At 52.3% G+C, this 20,269-nt stretch overlaps 8 protein-coding genes across 8 annotated transcripts; 4 read left to right on the top strand and 4 right to left on the bottom strand.

Moving 5' to 3' along the window:
- Nucleotides 1-3,070: 3,070 nt before the first annotated feature.
- AYO20_06438 (hypothetical protein) lies at nt 3,071-3,803 on the bottom strand (the record flags this gene model as incomplete). The annotated part of the gene is made up of 2 exons (XM_022644729.1): nt 3,071-3,523; nt 3,582-3,803. The coding sequence occupies 2 exons, from the start codon at nt 3,801-3,803 to the stop codon at nt 3,071-3,073; spliced, it is 675 nt and encodes a 224-aa protein (XP_022499397.1).
- A 679-nt stretch (nt 3,804-4,482) lies between these two features.
- On the top strand, nt 4,483-6,164 carry AYO20_06437 (hypothetical protein; the record flags this gene model as incomplete). The annotated part of the gene is made up of 3 exons (XM_022644728.1): nt 4,483-5,303; nt 5,476-6,061; nt 6,111-6,164. The coding sequence occupies 3 exons, from the start codon at nt 4,483-4,485 to the stop codon at nt 6,162-6,164; spliced, it is 1,461 nt and encodes a 486-aa protein (XP_022499396.1).
- Nucleotides 6,165-6,398: 234 nt separating this feature from the next.
- On the bottom strand, nt 6,399-7,451 carry AYO20_06436 (tRNA N6-adenosine threonylcarbamoyltransferase; the record flags this gene model as incomplete). Its single annotated transcript, XM_022644727.1, has 1 exon — nt 6,399-7,451. The coding sequence occupies one exon, from the start codon at nt 7,449-7,451 to the stop codon at nt 6,399-6,401; it is 1,053 nt and encodes a 350-aa protein (XP_022499395.1).
- Nucleotides 7,452-8,116: 665 nt separating this feature from the next.
- Nucleotides 8,117-9,737, top strand: AYO20_06435 (hypothetical protein; the record flags this gene model as incomplete). Its single annotated transcript, XM_022644726.1, has 3 exons — nt 8,117-8,267; nt 8,318-8,904; nt 8,967-9,737. 3 exons carry the CDS (start codon nt 8,117-8,119, stop codon nt 9,735-9,737), a joined length of 1,509 nt encoding a protein of 502 aa, XP_022499394.1.
- A 408-nt stretch (nt 9,738-10,145) lies between these two features.
- AYO20_06434 (hypothetical protein) lies at nt 10,146-12,012 on the bottom strand (the record flags this gene model as incomplete). Its single annotated transcript, XM_022644725.1, has 3 exons — nt 10,146-10,901; nt 10,953-11,747; nt 11,860-12,012. 3 exons carry the CDS (start codon nt 12,010-12,012, stop codon nt 10,146-10,148), a joined length of 1,704 nt encoding a protein of 567 aa, XP_022499393.1.
- Nucleotides 12,013-13,205: 1,193 nt separating this feature from the next.
- Nucleotides 13,206-14,074, top strand: AYO20_06433 (calcineurin subunit B; the record flags this gene model as incomplete). The annotated part of the gene is made up of 5 exons (XM_022644724.1): nt 13,206-13,338; nt 13,438-13,490; nt 13,548-13,621; nt 13,674-14,008; nt 14,064-14,074. 5 exons carry the CDS (start codon nt 13,206-13,208, stop codon nt 14,072-14,074), a joined length of 606 nt encoding a protein of 201 aa, XP_022499392.1.
- Nucleotides 14,075-15,813: 1,739 nt separating this feature from the next.
- On the bottom strand, nt 15,814-17,080 carry AYO20_06432 (3-isopropylmalate dehydrogenase; the record flags this gene model as incomplete). Its single annotated transcript, XM_022644723.1, has 2 exons — nt 15,814-16,717; nt 16,809-17,080. 2 exons carry the CDS (start codon nt 17,078-17,080, stop codon nt 15,814-15,816), a joined length of 1,176 nt encoding a protein of 391 aa, XP_022499391.1.
- Nucleotides 17,081-18,037: 957 nt separating this feature from the next.
- On the top strand, nt 18,038-20,085 carry AYO20_06431 (hypothetical protein; the record flags this gene model as incomplete). The annotated part of the gene is made up of 3 exons (XM_022644722.1): nt 18,038-18,495; nt 18,562-19,521; nt 19,635-20,085. 3 exons carry the CDS (start codon nt 18,038-18,040, stop codon nt 20,083-20,085), a joined length of 1,869 nt encoding a protein of 622 aa, XP_022499390.1.
- Between the last annotated feature and the right edge of the window lie 184 nt (nt 20,086-20,269).

Below are 20,269 nucleotides of genomic sequence, written 5' to 3'. Positions count from 1 at the left end.
AGTTTATTGTCTGGGGGGGGGGGGGGGGGGCGGGTCTAATGAAGGGGGGTTATGGGACCGAGGAGGTGGCGTCGCTGGCCAGGCTTAGTGCATCTCATACTCGGTATAGATTATCAATCGTGACTCGTTCGTGCCTTGCACTGGGACCCGGACTAATCTTGGACTTGGCGGGATCACATAATTCATCGATCTAGATTTTTGCCGAAGCTCATCTTTTGACATTCAGCACAGCGTCCCACAGTGGTCCAGCATAGTACATATGTGCTATATGTAACCAAGTGTGCTTTGTGATATTCAGGAAATGTGCATTACAGATGCCTCGGTAACCCCTGCGATGAGATGAGTCTTCCGACCGAAACTGCGCGAGCTGCTGCTGCAAGCAGTTGCTCAATTTGTTCGAGAACTTTCAGCCGAAAAGAACACCTGCGTCGTCATATGGTCACGCGTAAGTACTTTTACAGACACTACTCGACAAGTGCTGTTTCCCCTTGCGATTCCTTGTTGTAGCCCGGCCCCTCGTGGAAGAACGGTTGCACAGGAACCGATGACTGAGTCGCTAAGACGTGGTTGTCACCAGACACGAGTTACAGACCCTTCTTATGTTCTAGATGTGGGAAGACTTTCAGAAGAAGGCACGTGTGGCAAGCAATTCCAAGTTCCCCGGGTTTTTTATATGTGCTGCTGGAATTTTTAGCTCACGAAAGTGGCTCGTCCAGGGATGTCCGTTTGAGACACTTTGAAATTTGTCAGGTTGTCTCGGAACTCGATCAACAACGCAGGTCGGACTCGTCTCAACAAAGTGTCTGTGGCTCCAATCGCGAGCATCCCATCCTCTTTGAAGACGGCTCAATCGCACAATCATGGAGCTTAGGAAACATACAGTCCATCTTGTCGTCGCAGCTGGAACGAGAGTCCTGGGAAAAACTTCGAAGCCAAGATACTCAGGACTCTCTTCCTTTCTTTGTCCGAGTAACATCGGCCAGAGGACTTGCCGCATCGTTTGACCCCGACATTTTCCGACAGTTCGGTCAGCTTACACGTCCTCCTGCCCCTTGGGAGAGCGAGATATTACAAACCAGTGAGAGTCCAGTCGTCGATCAGTTCCCCAATTTCATACTTGACATGCCCGAAGACATTGCGTGCAAACACTGGATGCAAAGCTTGTTGCTTGGCCCAGAAGATGCCTACTCACAGCACGGGAACACTCTGCTGCCGGGGGAGCCCAGGCAGTCAAGTACGATGATACCAGAGCACTTACAGAGTGACGACAAGACCAACCAGACAAGTGCTTCAGACCCCCTCTCCAGCGTTACAAAGGAGATCGTGGCAAGACTAAATTCGACCATCATCCACAAGGCTCCAAAGAGCCCCATTCGGTTGAAGCCAAGTGCGACACTGGACAAGTGCCTGAGCAGCTTCTTCAGCCCTGGCAACATCCGACGCTTCATCGATCTTTACTGGCTGACGTGGTATACGCACTGGCCGGTGGTCCACCGAGCAACATTCGTCTACCACAACGCACCATACACTCTGATTGCAGCAATGGTTCTGATCGGGGCGACTTATTCCGTCGACGCCGAAGACCGTCACTGGGCCAAGGTCTTTTGTGACGCGACAGAGGAGATGATTTTTGGTGACGAGTATTTCGGTGACAGCTCACCTTATTCGGCGTTGAACGCGGCATGCCTCAACAGGCGACTCAGGGCACTCCAAGCGGCTCATGCCATCTGTCTCTACCAATACTGGGAAGGAGACGAGCGAGCAAGACGGCGTGTGAGAAAGCACCGTTATGGAGAGGTGGTCGCGGTAAGTTCCATGTTCTACTAATAGTCAGGCCATGACTGAAGCTAAACGAGACCAGATGGCTCGAGAATTGGGCTTCGGCAACGCGATGCATGGGGATTTAGCGTCTCTCACCCTGGCTGATTTCGACTGGGAGGAGTTTGCATTGAAAGAAGAGCTCATAAGGTTCTGCACGTCCCCACAACCGTATCTGATATGTGTTACTGACAGCTTGTCCATCCAGGACTTTAAACTACATCATTGTCCTGGACAGTGGCTTTGTCATGATGAACAACATGCCTCCCAGGATCCTCCCTTCTGAGTTGCGCGTTGGCCTAGTCTGCCCCGAAGCCTGCTTTCAGGCGAGTTCGAAATCCGACTGCTTCCATCATTTGAGGACGTGGATGTCGCACCCTCTCTGGAGAGATCGTCGCCTAGCAACCGCAGAGGCCCTCAACATCCTGACCAGCGGCAAAATGGACTCTGAGACTGTCCAATTCTTCACTCACCTCGGTTATGTGAACCTGGGTATTCTGATCATCGGTAAGTGGCTCAGCACTGATACGAGGCGTTCTGGATGAGTGAGTGCTTTCTAACATGGGTGGACATATGACAGCGATTCATTCTGTGATTTTCTGTATCCGAACATCAATCGGACTCCAGCACAGTGGCACATCGATTCAGAATTGGCTCCGGAATTGGAACTGCATATGGATGCTCGGCTCGCAGGGGAGTACTCGACAAGCTTTCGGAACACCATCACCGTCCGAACAGACAGGAGAGCTTTCAGAGGGACGATGGCGAGGTGCCGGCTTTATGAAGGACGCCTTGCAATTCTGGTTCTTGGCCCAGATCATGCTTCGCAGCGCGCAAGATGAAAAGACCGATCCACAATATACAGCGTTGACCACCTTGAGCAATTCTCAGACCGAATACGACCAAGCAAGTATGGCAGGTCTGAAAGCTCTTCTCAAAGCACAGCATGTCAACCGTCGAAAGGTGACAGAATAGCCCCAGAATCGTGGGTGCATTGTTGCACCATCGTGAGCAAAAACTGCCCGAGAACCAATGTGGCCGTTGACGGCGCTGGGGCGCGACAACACGCGCGCCAAGTCAGGCTCCAAGCATGGACGATGCAGCAGCGGTCGAAGTGTTTGGGTAAGTTTCGAGGTACCTGGAGGTGCCCGCACCAGGCTCGGTCGATCGCCAGCTGCAACTGTGATGTACATGGACTCACTAGTTGACATTTTGTCGCTCAACCCGAGGAGACCTCCACAGCCAGGGAACGTCAGCGTATAGCAAGAGAATGTCTTGGAAGTGCAGATTCGCCGCTGAATTCCGAATCACTGTTGTCCTCATCGCTATGTTCCAGGATCGTCTCCTGCAAAAGACCCGGCCAGCTTGGTGCCGTATTCCTTGGGCTCAGAGGGCTCAGCGAAGCCGCAGGCACCGCACCTGACAAGGGCATCTTTCTGGCCTCCCGAACCACTTCCTGTAAGAGAGGTTGCGAAGCAATCAATCGGGCCTCGGCAGCCAGCCGCTGTTGTTCCTCTAGTTGTTTCTTTTTCTTTGCTTCCCTTGCCTTTCTGTATGAGATGGCATCGTGGCCCCTGGCTGGAATCGGCCGCGGAGCGCTGTGATCAAGGCGGAACACAACAACAATGGCGCGCATGGTGAAATGTAAGGCAATAGCGAACAATAGGCCCAGCAGAATCGCACTACCGAGGAAGTACCAAAGCGGCTGTGTGAATGTCAGCAATTGATTCGGGCAATCAAGGCGCCGGATATGGGAGACAGACCTCGAAAGTAGCGAAGATGCGCCATGGAAGCAGCAAAGCGTCAGCGATGACAAGCCCCATGTATATAAAGGGCGCCGATAGAGACGCTAGAATGTACCATATTGCTCTTGAGAGAAACAAGACAGGATACAGCGCGTAGGAGAAGATGGTGAAGGTGTACGAGAGGACGACTCCGGTGACTGAAAGCCATGCCGGCCAACTCGAGTCGCTGGTAGCATTCATTCCTGGACCAGTCGCTGAACCATAGCGAAGACGCGGCACCTGGCAAATCCTCGTCGAGGGATCGTGGGCGCCGTGACCGAAATCAGGTGCTGTGCAACAATTGAGGGAGCTCCAGCATTTGGTTGAAATTTTTTGTTTACCTGTATGTTAGAACTGAGCCTCAAATCAGTCAGAAGATGCTCCCGTAACGCGTGCTAATTACTCTAACACACTGATGACGCCTCGCTCCCCCGCAAACGTTCCTGGAATTAGTTGGAGCTTTAACTATAATGACGCTCTTCTAGCGGGCATCCACTCTTCACTCCGGGCCGAAAGCAGCCTGAACTAGCGCAGCCTTCACTTCACCTGCGCTGCTTGCCCGCTTGATTCGAGCCCCTCTTTTTGCCTTTCACTCAGAGTTCTCTCAACCTCGAACCCACCGTCACCAGAGCTCGGAGGGCACGTCCACATATCCGTCAATTTGCTGACACTCCTGCCCGGCCGGTTGTGGTCTGTCTCTTGTTTTTGGAATTGGGCACACAACACCGAATGCTCATACACTTGGAGCCAACAAAATTCCGCTCCGACTTCCTATCTCCCTGACTTGGCCTTCCTTGACCGGCTCCCTTCCTACCCATTTCCGCAAGGTGTCGCACGACACTTGAATTTCGTGCTGTCAAAATCGACTTCATCATTCACCATGGGCCAACAACAATCGGCAGAGGATAAGAAGAGCTCGGGTTCCAGATCTGGCACGCCGCAAGCTGAAAGAGAACGGAAGATCAACCAAAGGGTTTCCATTCAAGCTCTCTCACAGGGTCGAGGCACACCCGTTGACGCTTCTGCCACGAAAGACACCGCTGTTGCCCAAACCACTTCTCAGCATCTCGAGAAACCCGCGTTACAGCAGTACCTTCAGGCCTCTGCGTCTGATTCTCATGCCAGAACCAATAAGATCGAGAGGTCCGCCTCGAGGACATCTCGAGAGAAGAGGAATGAGCTGGAATACAGACAGAAGCATCAGAACCCGAGTCTGCCACCTGTTGCTGTCCCACAGCCTTCGGGTCCGATGGATGTACCCATGTCACGAAGTAAACAAGAAACCATCGAGGAACGCTTTGATCAGAAGCCAGAGGATTTTCCCGAGGGTCACGCATACGAAGATCGACACTATGCACCTGTGGCACAACTTCGACCTCCTCGCCTTCCTCTGCCTATTGCTGATGTACCAATACCGGAATCACCAACTCTGGTGCCGGTTGACAAGGGAAATGCCGACGTCCCGATATTCGAGACTGACGATCCTCTGTCCACTGGGGAACCTCCGTTGAGAAGAAGAAGTTCTATGCTGAGCACGACCACACAATCTGAGGATGAGGTTGGCGAAGAACTGCAGCCCTACGCAGTCCACCCTACGACTCAAACTGTTCCGACTGTCATTGAATGGAATCAAGGCGGGCACAAGGTTTACGTTACGGGAACCTTTGCCAATTGGGAAAAGAAATACAGACTGCATCCGAGGTAGGTCGCCTTGCCGTGATTGTCTCTTTGTTGTCTTGCATTCTGGTCTCGACTGCTATGGGGTTGCCAAACTGGGTCATCCATCCCCCCATACTCGAGGGATCAATACTTGCCCATGTTGATGTCGTTGCTCTTAATTGTATGATTTCCGATGCTAATACTTGCTCTATAGGAAGAACGCGCCTGGCATGTTCACCACCATCAACCTGCCATCAGGAACCCACCATCTTAAGTTCGTGGTGGACGGAGAAATGGTGACCAGTGCCGAGCTACCAACAGCAGTTGACTTCAACAATTTCTTAGTCAACTACATTGAAATTGCGACGGAAGATGTCACAAAGCCCAGAAGAGAGAGCACCCAACCTGGTACAAAGGCTACATCACTAGTACCAGAGGAACACCGCGAACAAACCGAATCCGGAGAGCAGACACCCGAAGACTCCGATGTGGAAGAGCCACATCTTGAGGAAATTCCAATGGGTGATTGGCGTCAAGTCGTTCCACCATACCTGATCGATGTCGACCTGGCCGAGGAAGACCCGAAATATAAGGCCGCGGGCCAGATCATCCAGGAACTAGGCAATCCACCAGCCCTACCACTCTTTCTGAGCCGGTCTATTTTGAACGGTATTTTGCCGGTCAAGGACGATAACAGCGTTCTGACTCTTCCAAACCATACCGTCCTAAACCATCTCATGACTAGTAGCGTGAAGAATGGTGTTCTTGCAACGAGTGTGACGACCCGATACAAGAAGAAGGTACGTATGGAGTGGACCGAGTACTGGCATGACCGCTGACAATGTGTAGTATGTGACTACGATCTCCTTTAAGCCTGTTCCCAGGGCGCAAACTGCGGAATGATGAATCATCGCGGGACTTCTTTTCTTGACGACTTGATGGATATGGGTCGGTTTCAAAACATTGCTGAGCGTTTGATGGATTCATAAACACTAGTTAGGAGTTGTGTAACCGGGTGGTGCTCGCACGGAGTTTGTGTGACAGAGCAGATATCACACAGCCTTTCTCCACTCTGAAGACATGTCAGAGTCATCATAATATAGAGTCGTTATGGTCCATTCGAGTTGACGAAAAGACTTATTCATCCCTCCATGCAACAAACACATCATCGGTTCGGAATCGTTGCGTGCAGGTACTATCCTCGAGCGTCGTCGTGAAACCGGTCTGATATGCGAGTAATCCCGCATGCGCAATCATAATCCCGTTGTCGATACAGAATCTCTCATCCGTCGCATATACGTCGCCGCCCCTGCTCCTCGCCATGGTGCCCATCATTTCCTGCAGGCGCTCATTGCATCCGACTCCCCCAACTATCAGGACCTGGTTTGAACCGACGTGTGCCATGGCACGTTCGGTGATTTCGACGAGCATCGCAAAGACGGTCTCCTGGAGCGAGAAGCAGAGATCCTCTGGTGAGACTGTGTTCCCAATATTTGGGTCCTTCAACGTGCCGTTCTTCACCTGGGTGGCTAACTCGTCGACACGTGCTAGGATGCCGGAGAACGAACAGTCCATCCCCTTGACCGCGTAGGGCAAGTCGACCAGGATGTTGCCAGACTTGGCGAGTTGCTCAATGTTGTACCCGGGCGCCGGATCGTTGGGGATGTTTAACGTGCGTGCGAACCGGTCCAGACAATTTCCCACCGCGATGTCGAGCGTTTCGCCAAATATGCGGTACCGATTCGACGTGTATGCTATCACCTGGGTGTTTCCGCCGGAGACGTAGAGGACGACCGGGTTCGTGGCGCCCGTGATAGATCGGCCCATCTCTATGTGTCCAATGCAGTGGTTCACACCTACCAGAGGTTTTCCCCAGAGGAGAGATAACATGCGCGCGGCCAGGGCCACGGATTGCAACGGCGCACCCATGCCGGGCCCTTTGGTGTAGCATATACAGTCGATGTTGGCGGGGGTGAGGTTCGCCTCACGGAGGGCGCTGGAGACCAGGGCCACGACGTGACTGCGATGGTGCAAGGCCGTGTCCTTGGGCAGGAAACCCGCGCCGGGAGGAGCATGATAGGTATGTCGAATGTTCGACAGGATCTGCACCGGCTGCCTCTTGTCCTTGGAATGCAGGATTATTCCCACGCCCAGTTTATTGGCGGAGCCTTCTAGGCCGAGCGCGATCATGTTGATGAAATGTGTCGGAACTGCCCTGACGCTCTCGCGAATGGACGCCTCCACTCAAAACCGACTTGACTTGAGTGTGGCCGTAATTCTTGTTGACTGCACCGATGCCGGCGCTGGGTTGAAGTAGAGGTTGGCAGGACGGCTGTGAGCTAGGTAGAAAAACGGCACCTTTGTACGTTTCTCAGGTCTAAGAGTCCACTGGTATGGTCGGCGGATGATCAGTATGTGTTCCTGTCCAGCGCGAAGAAAGCCTCAATTCTGGATATCGGTGGAGTCCTTGGTGGTGGAGTCGACGGGGCGCAGGAGGGTATATGAATGAACAAGATTCGGCCAGACTCGATTCGTTGAGCGCTTTACCAGTGCAGATTTCAACACAAGAACCACAGATATGGTCGACTCTGATGGATCTGGTGGTCAAAAAAAGTCCCCTCGAGGCTCTGAATCACAGGGATTGAGCCAAGTGTGGAGTCGATTTATGCCACTGCCAGAGGCTGACAGGCATTCCAGCCAATCGGAGATGATGAAATTGATCCGTTCTTGGCTGCCAACTGATCTCGGTCATTCTTCATCCCACTATACTTCCTCTTCCCACACAACTACTACCCATTCCTCGATTCTCATACTCTGTTTTTCTTGTATCTGACTACATCGATTCTTTTATAGTCATGGTTGGCGTTGTAGAATCAGTTGGGCGCTTAGATTTCGACCAGGCCACTGCTCACTTCGTCGAATGGTTCACGGCCGCTGAAGGGACTCGGTTGAGTCCCAAGGTCCAGCTCAAGGATCTGAGGACCGAGAATGCGGGAAGGGGAGCTGGTCTGATGTGCCCAATTTTCATCTCGAATCAAATCACTGACTTCTTCCAGTTGCTGTTGAGGACATTGAGGAGGATGAGGAATTATTCGCTGTTCCTCGGTCTCTCGTGCTCACAGCCACGACCTCAAGCATTCCACCTGCGGTGCTCGAACCTCTCAACGAATCCGGGCAGTGGGTACTTTTGATTGTCACTTTAATCTACGAATACCTACGAAAAGAAAAGTCACCATGGCACGCCTATTTCCAAGTCCTTCCTACAAAGTTCGACAGTCTCATGTTCTGGAACGATGCAGAGCTCAAAACGTTACAAGCCAGTGCTGTGGTTGATAAGATCAGGAAGGACGACACTGAAGAGTCTTGGAAAGAGGAAATGTTGCCGGTTATGCTCTCACATCCTGATCTGTTTCCTGTTGCTGGTCACAGTGACGCAGACCGCACAAAAGAATTGATCAGACTTGCTCATATGGCAGGAAGCTCTATTATGGCCTATGCTTTTGACATTGACAAGGATGATGACAGAGATGATGCGAACAATGGTTCGGAGGACGAAATGGAGGTCGACGATGACGAAGACGAGCCACTCAAAGGGATGGTGCCTTTCGCTGACATGCTCAACGCAGATGCTGACAGAAACAACGTGTGTAGTTTTATTTTGCCCGTTTGCTTTGTTTAATGACTGACTGTTACGTTTGAATGCAGGCACGACTTTTTCAAGAAAATGACTACCTGATCATGAGATCTACCAAGCGGATCAACGCCAACGAACAGATCTTCAACGACTATGGCCCGCTCCCACGCTCAGATCTCCTCCGCATGTACGGTTACATCACTGACAATTATGCTCAATATGATGTTGTCGAGATATCCCATGACCTTCTTCTTGAAGAAGCACGCAAGAAGCATTGCGTGAAGCACTGCGTGAAGGATTCCACGACAGATTGCGCGAGGTATGCGGCATGGTTGGATCGAGCGGAACAACTTGAATCAGTTGGTTGGATCGATGATGGCTATGCCATACCCAGACCTCCACCGGAGGTAGAAGAGCTTGCACAGGCCATACCGGGACCACTACAATTACTTCTGCGCGGTATGTGTTTCGACTCCTCCAAAACGACTCACAAAGATCCCATCACCATCAACGAGGCTACGCTACTACAGTCTGTTCTCACAAAGAGGGTCTCAGAATACGATACTTCTCTGGATGTTGACCGATCTCTTTTGGATGCGCTGGCTCGTTCCGAACCAGACCCAACTCTAATTCCTTCTGGTTGTAACAAGCATCGATTCGTCATGGCGCTGCAAGTCAGAGTCGGAGAAAAGGAGATATTCCACCGGCTCATCGGATTGTGTCAAGCCCACCTTGCACAAATGAACCAAGAGATCACGGCAAGGCCTGCCAAACGGCAAATCAACGATGACTCGGACAACAAACCCAAAAAAGCAGCGCGGAAAGGGAAAACACGCAGCTAAAACTCGACAGCAGCAGTCGCAGCATCCTGCCTCAACCCGGCTGCGACTCAGGACCACAATATGCCATCGGAGTGACAGGCTTGAGCAACGCACGACTCTCGGTTTTCAAACAACATATTTTACGATGTTATCATCATTTTCATCTGCGAAGGCGCTGGCCTCGGTACTATGTACAGTTCTATCATCCTTCAAACGACCCTGTCGGCTCAACGTCGCCGCCAGGAAGCTCATGAGCCCCATGGAACTTGATGCGTCATTGTACAATTCCACCAACGAGGGCGATTCTGTTGCCACTGGAATCTTAACAACAGCCCGGAATCGTCCGAACGCTGAGAAGAGAGTCTTGTGAATTGTACTCTCTGAGACAGTGATAAGGGAAAAGATGTTATCCAAAATAATCATGACATGTCAAGAAGGTGCAGGTGTCGCTTGTGCATGCTGTCCTGCTGGAGAGGAGTGACTTGGGCCTGCGGCCTCAGACTGTGATCTCCTTGCTGCTATTAATTGTGCATCGGTAGGTCGGCTCGCACCGATCAGATACGCTCGCTGGGACATGCGAGCAAAAGTTAAGTCAGGTACAGTGGGATCGGTGTCAGAGAAATCGTCGTCGTCCGAGTCAAATTTGAACCGATCGTCTTTGGACCAATCATCTGCCGTGAAGTCTCGTCGCACTCGAGGGAGCCTTCGATCAATTATGATGCGGCCGCCACGACCTATCCTCCGTCTGAAGGAAGGCATATGTCCGACAGAATCTTCATCCGCGGGACTGGCATATCGAAAAGGTGTTGATGGTCGGGATACGTCTTTCATCACCACGTCAGTCCCATTCGGCAATTCCTGTGACTCTTCATCCGAGATACTAGCTGGCGGTGTTGGCAAATATTCAGTCGCAGCCATTGCCTCACGGAAATGTTCGCCAGGCGAAGGATAATCGTCTTCAAGCTCAGGAGTAAGAGGTGCCATGGTCTTGTCGACGAAACCCTCGTTCCATCTGATGTGTTTCTCAACATTGGTTTGAATCTCCTTTTGCACTTCACGTTCCCGAGCATTGGCAACTTCTTCCAGCGTGCGCAGTTCGGGACCAGGACCAGAAGCCATGGGCATTCTGAGCTGCTGGGCGAGGGCGGCTTGATTGGGCGTCATGCCTGGGGGTATTTTCTGCTTCTGGAAAGGAGGTGAGTTTAAGTCCATTCTTGTCGAACGGGGTCGCTTTACCTTTTGATTGATGAGGAGGTCATCGTCGCCTTTCATACCCAATTTCCTCTTTGTGTCACGGAGTGCCTGCCGCTGCTCGAAGACCAGTTGATCGACCTCAAGAGCTTCTTTGCGAAGCTGCTCCCTTCGCTTGACCATCAGCAGCATGTTTCTCGCCGTCTCGAGCTCCATGCGGAGTTTTCGCAGCTTCTCAGCACTCTGCGCATCACGATTTCTGGTCTTCCGAATTTGTCGCAATTCACGCCGTCTAAAGCATACATATGGATCGCTGTCGTCGGACTCCTGGCCAGTCTCGAACTTTAGCCGAGGGGCTAATGGACGATTACCAGTCGCCGAGCGCCGTGATTTCCAGTGCTCATATATGAACCTGGAAAGGTTGCGGACAAAAGGAGGGATGGTATCATCGATTTGCTCCTCGAGTTCTTCTAAAGGTAAGACGGGGGGACTATCGACGGCAGCAAAAGGTTGTTTTGCCTGCGCGGTTTCCTCGAAAAAATTCATGACCACTTCAAATTGGTCTTCGGTGCACGGCTCCTGTCCAGCAGGCAATTTACCGTTGATCAATTTCAAGGCAAGTTCATCTTCCTCATCCATGCAATACGCGACTCCGGCACAGTCTTCGACCGTGGCGGAGGAGCGTATATAGGTGGCGGGTTGTTGAAACCCTCTTGGGTACAGGACGTCATATTGGACATCACTGGCGATGGTAGGTGGAGTGGGGATGTAAGCATCTTTGATTTTGGCATCAGCTTTGGCGATTTCGGATGCTTTGATGGCTTGTTGAAGATGGTATTCCTGTGAAGCTGTGAGTGTTGTGCCAAGATGTGATGACTAAGCAAGGGAGAAGAGGACACAGCGACAAGAAGAACGGTGGAAGAAGAGGTGATGAGGACGAGAGAAGACATACTGATTCCTCGGCTTTTTCAACACCGGTTTCTATTGCAGCACGTTGGGTATCGTAGTCGGAAAGAGGATCAACTTGATCCTCGCGGAAAATCTGGACATTTTGCTTGGAGTTGAGTTTCTTTGGGCGGGTGGCGCGGCCGCGGGTGGTGGACATGAGGAATTTTTCAGAGTGGTGACTCCCTCATGGAGGGAGGAGTGAAACCACACCAGCCAACACGCACCACAACAACGTCAACGACCACGGTGAAAAAGTAGCAAAACGGGGTCGATAATTCCTCAATTTTGCATCACTAGTAATTTGATGCACTCTGACTATTATTCCGTTTTCAAAATGATGAAAAGGACAAAATTAGGTCGACGATGGTGGATGACTTTTGATGGCAGGCAGGGTGCTGGAGTTGTGGTGGTGCAGTTGGAGGTGAAGCAGTGGGAAAAAGAGGGTGAAAACTCCAAGGGCAGAGTGACGGGGGATCAGCTTTGCTGCTGCGCTGCCACCAGTTGCGGGACACCCACCAGTTGGGAAGTGAGAAAGGGGGGGTCAAGGTGCGGGAAGTTGTTCAGGTGGTGGTAGTGGTGATGGTAGCCTAGAAGCTAGTGACTTTGGGCATTCATAGGGGGGCCTCGGGGCCAGTACCATGGCAGCACCACCAAGCAAACACCAAGCACCACCCACACTGGCCAAATTATTCGGGCGCTCATTCTGGCAGTGACTGACCATCTTGAGCGCCCAATTTCTACTGTAACACCCCGGACGGGATGAAGGCGCATTGTACCCCGTATATCACATTCTATCTTGCTCCCAATGAGATATCTTACATCATATGTAGGTAAGGTTATGCGTGATGGATGATTCTAAGACCTCAAGTACCTACTACCTAAACGTCATCCTCGCTGAAGTCCATTCACTCACAGACCTCATAATTCACCTGTAGTCAACATACCACAACCTGTTGTGGAAGGAAAGAAATTTGCCCTGCAATCAGCCACATTAATCTCCAGCCACTTGTGGCACTCTGGGCTAACCCCGTTCAAGTCAATCCGCACGTGACTCTCAGCTGCTTCACTCAATTGGGCGAATCGGGCACCGTTTAATAGGTACCTCGACAAGCGAGAGCCGCCCCCATGTGCATCACGTCTTTGAAACTCGCCTGGCACTCCGTAATTTTGAGACTCTTTTTCAGCTCTCAAACTAGCCTTCTCACACTCTCAACTGGATTTCCTACTTTCGACCTGCACGCACCTAGACGAGTCCTTCGATAGAGCCCTCAGAACCCCTTACCTCCTCCCTCAAGCGCGACAACACCCACGACTCCAACTGCGATTGTCACACCCCTCAATCGCCCGACCATGGCTACGCCAGCATTCGGCGCCCAAGCCTCCACCGTTGCAGAACCTAACAATGCCGCTCTATACGATGCTCGAAGACGGCAGCAAGTCACTGGCTCTCAGATCCTCGATAATATTGTCTCCTTCTCAAATTGTATGTCGCAAGTCTCCATTGGATTGCACAGCGGTCGTCGCGGGGCTCTTGCATGAGGGAGAGTAACCCAGCACGTGCTAACAAGTGCCTCTCCAATAGTCGATCGCGATGAAGTGGACAGGTTGCGAAAACGGTTCATGAAGCTGGATAAGGTGAGATCGATGTCTTCAGTGTATATTGTTGGGTGAAATTGACATGGGCCACTCTAGGACAATAGCGGCACCATTGAACGCGAAGAGTTCCTTTCTCTACCTCAAGTGTCCTCGAACCCTTTAGCGACAAGGTATAGGGACCTGTCCTCCTTCCCGGGTGGTTCTAGCTAATCTCCCTCCAAGAATGATAGCCATCTTCGACGAAGATGGAGGCGGCGACGTCGACTTCCAAGAATTCGTGCTTGGCCTTTCTGCCTTCTCCTCCAAGGGCAACAAAGAAGAAAAGCTGAAGTTTGCCTTCAAGGTCTACGACATTGACCGGGACGGATACATCTCCAATGGAGAGTTGTTCATTGTGCTCAAGATGATGGTTGGCTCGAACCTGAAGGATCAGCAACTGCAGCAGATTGTGGACAAGACAATCATGGAGGCGGATAAAGATGGTGACGGCAAGATCAGCTTTTCCGAGTTCACACAAATGGTTGAGAGCACGGATGTTAGTATGAGCATGACGCTGGGTGAGTTTTGAAGACCTTTGAGGGCAAGTTGCTGTGGACACTGACTTGGTGATAGATCAATTCTGAGCCTGGCATGGCGTTGCATTGCAGATATTTTTATGGCTGATCAGCGAACACGACACCTACCTGTGATGAGTAATGATACACACAACTCGACAGACGCCAGGGCTGTCATGTCGAGATAGTCCGCTACCAAAGAAAGGAGATGCCAAAAATACCCTGCTCTTATCAAGCCTTGTCTCTGTCTCGTTTCTGTTGCTGGTACTTTACTGAGCCTTTAGTGAAGAATTGCGCAATCTACGCTCTCAGGAGTCTTTCTGATCCTCCCCAATATCGCATCACGACCGCCCAATGATCACACTACTGGCAGTCCAGAATTCATGCACGGCAGCCTCCCTGATCACCCAGCGCCGCTTCTGCTCATGACATATGGCCAGCTAAGGCCCAGCTCGATCCTGGCTTCAGTTTTACTTGCTACCCATTAACCAGTACGCAGACCATTTTCGGTTTCCATTCCCAAAGTCGCTCGCTTTTTACCCGTCTTTTCTTCTCGCCTTCCCAGGCCGAAGCTTTGTACCTGAAGATGCTTAGACCTGTCGAGGAAATACCTTCGCAATCCATTTCTTGTCCACGTCCACGTCTGAAAGATCATGAATGAGTGACTGCTGCTATTTCTTTGTTCGCCATTCTGATCTTCTCGATCGAATGGTCATCTCATGATGCAGAGCTGCTGGTAGGTTAGCTGTGGGACTCGTTTTCTCGATGTCGATTATCTCCCGTCCAAAACGATCGATGAAGTCCACGGAATCTTCATCTTGGGACGAGATCCAGTCCTTGTCCTTCCCGCAAATGCATTTGAACCTGGGCGCCTCGATGGTGCCTCCACAACAAGACTAGCAAATCCCAAGAGTGCGAAGGCTTTGGGTCGATATCTGGGCCCAACGTCGACAGTGTACACGCTTGATGCGGCATATACAGTATCAAGTTCTCCGGATAGATACCCCTTACAATCTATTCCTTGCTTGCCTCCCAACCTACCCTACTGGAGGGAGGGATGAATACCAAGACTTCAACAGATACTAGTGTTTCTACTAGTTCAGCCTTGGGCCTCATTCGACCGAACATAAGGCGGACTAATGGACTCTTAAAAAGTCTTGACTACGTGGCCACCTACCCATGGCGCCAGGTTTTGGTCGGTGGCATCGATAGATAATCTCATTAGCTCCATGTTTTGGGATAGTGGCTGGTCGGTTTGGTGGGTGCTAATGTTGACGCTTTGAAAAACAGGAGTTGTTTCGGGAATGGGTTCGTTCGTCCAGGCTGTCCAGGCCGTCTAAATGCCTTGACAAAAGTACCTATGTACCTGTATTTACTCCAACGTGGGAACAAGGCTGCACTGTAGAGTCTCATGTACGTGCTGATATGCTGGAGGTATCTGCACACCTTACGCTCCTTACAGGGCATGCGTGGTGAGAATAAGTATATCGTCTGATCTAATATCCTCTGAGATAGCGTCCAAGTAAGTGGAACTCTTCGACGCACAAATGCATGAAACGCTTCTGTGGGTGGAGCGGCCTTGTGCTGGCCACAAGATGGACACACAATCACTCTTTTTTGCCCCCTTGATTTTGAGCTCCAGCATCTCAAGGCGAAATATCTTTTGAAGTTGTATAAACACTCTCTTTCCCCAACCTCCTTCTCCGTTTTCTTCTGGTTATTGCTCTTCATTTGTCCGAAATGGTGGGTTGTCTGCCCAGCGGCCATTCCCCAATTCGCGGTATCACGACTTCCAATGGCATCGGCCATTACGAGCTCTGCGGGTTCACCAGGAGCTCTTCGAGAACCCTGCACACGGCATCACCGATCTCCTTGGTCTTTGCCTTTCCGCCCAGATCGCCGCTTCGGATCTCCAAGCCGCCAATGTCCTTGCTGTCGAGAACTTTGGCCACTGCAGCTTCGATGGCGGCGGCTTCAGCGGTGAGGTTGAACGAATACCGCAACATCAAGGCCGCCGAAAGGATTTGAGCGACGGGGTTCACGATGCCCTTTCCAGCAATGTCTGGCGCCGATCCGTGCACGGGTTCGTAGATGCCGTTGCATCGAGTTTTTCCGTCTGGAATGCCAGAGAGACTGGCACTGGGTAAGACGCCCAGGGTGCCAACCACGCCGCCGGCCTGATCAGACAGCATGTCGCCAAAGGTGTTGTCCGTGAGGATGATGCCGTTGAACATCTTCGGGTTGCGAACCATCAGCATCGACAAGCTGTCGGCCAATTGGTGCTTCAGCTCGACGTTAGGGAACTCCTTGGCGAAGACCTCCGAGGTGACTTTGCGCCACAGGCGGCCGGATGCAAGCACGTTGGCCTTGTCGCTGGACCACACAGTCGCGGGCCCTCCGTTGCCTTTGCCGTCCTTGCCCATGGTCGTAGCCAGGGCAGCAGCAACCCGTGCGCATCGTTCGACTTCGTCCCGTCGATATGCCCACGAGTCACTGGCAAAGTCGGCTTCTTCGACCTTGGTACCGAAGTAGGCACCGCTGCAGTTCTCGCGCAGGACGATGAAATTCGTGCCCTCGGCGATAGAAGCTTTCAGAGGGGATAGTGACAGCAACGAGCGGGAGTAGAATGTACAGGGGCGAATATTGGCGAAAGTGTCGAGGTGCTGGCGGAGACGCAGGAGACCAGATTCCGGGTTTGGCCAGGCCGTTCCCCTTTACGGAATGTCATTATCAGGCGTTCAGTTTCCAAGCAATGAAACGCAACCAGCGACGAAAAGCTGACATTAAGGGGGAATACACTTACCATTCAGGTCCGCCCACACTCCCAAACAACACGGCATCGCTCTCTTCCTTTGCAATCCTCAGCACCTCATCCGTAATAGGCGTCCCGTGCTTGTCGATACTGCATCCACCGCATATCTGGTGGTTGAACTCGAACTTGAGCCGGCCCTTGGAGGCGATTTCGACAGTGTCCAGAACTCGCAAGGCTTCGTCCATGATTTCAGGGCCGACATGGTCGCCGGGGAGGACGAGAACGCGGAATGTCTGCGCAGAGTTGGAGGCCGGGGCCGCCATGCTTGATAGCTGGCAACGAAATTGGGCGTTGAAACTGGGTCGAGGGATGGAACAATCACGGACTGATGCCAATCCTCCTATGCTGAACTGGCTCTGGTGCTTGGATCTCACAACCGCTTTGGAAACTTCGCGGAAACTGTTCCAGACGGTAGGGGATTTCCACCAGGACATTGGCTCAAGCTTTGGGTTTTTCTACCACAGACGTTCTCCTCAGGTCAAACGACAGCGCGATGATACATCAAAGGAGGAGAGAAGGAAGAAGTTGGAGATTCCCAAAGACCTTCGACTTCTCCACACAGAGACGAGTCGTTATCCTTGGGTAAACAGCATTTGGTGGAGTTCATATACAGATACTCGGCAATTTATCCGCTCCGATAGCGGAGGGCTTGGTAGCCTTGCCGACGGACCAATAATAATCGACGTCTCCGACAAGGCTGAGCCGACCATGTCCGGGCAGAAGACCACAAGGCTGAACCCCCCAATTAAGCGCCAGACATGTCTGTGTTTCAACTTCCACTCGCCTAAATCGCCATCGCCATATTCGACGACATATTACCTTCTTCACGTAGAGGGCCTTAAGGCCAGCTGCCTTGTTGCTATTCCTGGCCCCCTCTGGCCGTTGCAAACCTGGTTAGCACTAACTTCACCTGTTCAGTGACCGCATCCTTCTTGGTCATTAACAAATCATGATACATGACCTCCCGCTACTCCTGGCGTCTGAAACCCAGGCCCTCGACCTTATCTGCCTATATGGTACTGAGTCACTGACGACTATCTCAAATGGGCTGCCTTAACCTGCGCACCGACCAGATATCGCCCCCTCCTTGAACTGTACACAACGAGCAATAAACATGGCGACTGAGTTTTCACTTAACTTGCGATGGAGCGAGCTGCCTCTCATCAGATATCCTGTACCTAATCTCGTCGCAGTTGTTTGCGCTCCACGTCTTTCCAGCAATGGCATGGACGTATCAAGACTCCTTGCACGTCAACAAGAATGACACCGAAGTCCTACCATCCGATGCCTCCCTTGTGAAGATGCGCCCTGCACGCACACGACGCATCCACTGGAGAGCGCCGACACTGATGGTCGCGTCGTTCATCACTGCTCTCATCGGCGCAGTGTCACACCATGTCTTGTACTTGTGCGTCGACGGGCGCGCCATTACATTCGACGTTGAGCAGCAGGTGGTCACTTCGGCCGGGCTTGTCCTGGCATTTTTGGTGAAGGTGCTCCTGGCCATCTCCTCGTCCATCGCCTTCACGCAATGCCTATGGTGCACCTTGAGGCTTCACTCTGTCGACGTACGGTCCATGGACTCGCTCTTTGGCGTCCTAGGGAATCCATTCGAGCTCCTCAACCTGCGCTTCTGGTTCGGCCATCCTGTTCTGACTCTTACTGCCGCCACTACTTGGTAAGGACGAACTCGCTCCATCCTTGGAGAACTTGACCACCTCCATATCTAACTCTCCCTTTCAAGGCTCATACCGTTGTCTGCGATTTTTACGCCTGCGACCATTTCAGTGGGACCCAGAATGCACAGCAGTGCCGTAAGAATCAACGTCGCTCAACGAGATGCGTTTTTGGCCAACCGACTCAATAAGTTGGACGATGGCTCGTGGCGATTCCCCGGCGTTTCAACCATGTTGAACTATCTGTCGCAGCTCAGTCTCGTCGAGGCCAGTCTTTTGACGGTTTCGGGGGGCTCCTCGAACCAGAACCTGTCGTACACTCAGAGCTTCTACGGCCCTGCGGTGCAATGCGTCGCGCCGAACAACGAGACACGCTCCTTCATCACCACCGCCATGGAAGAGTCGATCAACGAGACGGGCGACTTCCTCTTCTGGACAGCCTTCTACCCTTTCGAGACCTTTGGCCCGGACATGAACGGGACGTTTTTCAACAACATCGTCGCCTCGGAGAGCGCCACGGACCCCAATCTAGGCCTGGATCTGATTTCCAAGGACGCGGCAAAGGTGTACCACACGCTGTACCTCTCGGACAACATGACGATAATCCCGAGTGCCGATGGATACTTGGAGATTCTGGAGTGCTCGCTCCACAACGCCTCGTATGACGTCCGCTTCGAGCTCCGCGGCGACGGACAGCAGACCATCACCGCCACACGCAAGCTGCTTGAACCGGTCCCAGCGTCACTGTCCCTGCCTGGCAACGTCACGGAGACTGATGCAGCCGAGATGTTCGAATACCTCACGCTCATGCAGTCGTACGTCGTCTACGTGATCGGCGTGACCACGACAAGCCCGCTATATGTGTCGGACTGGCGTGCTATCCAGTTCAGCAGCCTGGTGGCCAGCCCGGTCCTCGGGTCCTACCTCATGCCTTCTGAGGACCATGTCAACTTGAGCGACTTCACGGCCGTTCTGGAGAGTCTGTTTGAGAACTTTACCCTGAGTTATCGCTTCGGGGAGGTGCCAGAGTGAGTCAAATTCACAGTCCAGTGTTTCCCATCCTCCCAAGCCCCCATGCCTCTTGGGAGAGTCTTTTTTGGCTAGGGTCTCCTTCTTAGCTAACCCGCGTCGCGACGAATAGATCAACAATAGGCACCCCGAAACAGTTCAATACGGAAATCGCCACACCGGCCACGCTGCACCGCTCACTCAACACCTTTTCGTACAACCCGCGCACGCTGATCGTCGCGTATAGCGTCGTCATCGCCCTGGCCGCGGCGTGCCTGGCCTGCGGGATCACGGCGCTGTACCGCAATGGCGTCAGCTACACCAACAACTTCTCGACGATCCTGAGGGTGACGCGCGACAAGCGGTTCGACGCTCTGATCGAGGACGACGAGGATCGCGCCGGCGCGGATCCCCTCCCGCGGCACGTCGGCGACGTTGTCGTCACGTATGTTGAAGGGGATGTTGATGCGGCGGTAGACGCAGAGGCAGAGTCAACTCAAGCCCCAGCGCCAGCTCAACCTCAAGCCTGCGCCGCGTATACTCATGTTGGCTTCACGGGTGCGGGGATCAAAGTGCTCAGTTGAACTTTGACAAGTGTGACGACGACGATACCTTATGACATTTAGCAAAAAGAAGAAACGAAACAGAGGAACACAGTCGGAGTTGAACAAAGGAGGTTAGTGCAGGGGTGATTCCACCACCTTGTCTATATACAGTACGAGTCACCCGGGCACCCAGACCACCAGGCCATATTCTTCTTCTTGTCTT

Source organism: Fonsecaea nubica (genome assembly GCF_001646965.1).
Source record: "Fonsecaea nubica strain CBS 269.64 chromosome Unknown Scaff40, whole genome shotgun sequence".
Classification (NCBI taxonomy): domain Eukaryota; kingdom Fungi; phylum Ascomycota; class Eurotiomycetes; order Chaetothyriales; family Herpotrichiellaceae; genus Fonsecaea; species Fonsecaea nubica.
This window is presented reverse-complemented; position numbering and strand designations above follow the sequence as displayed.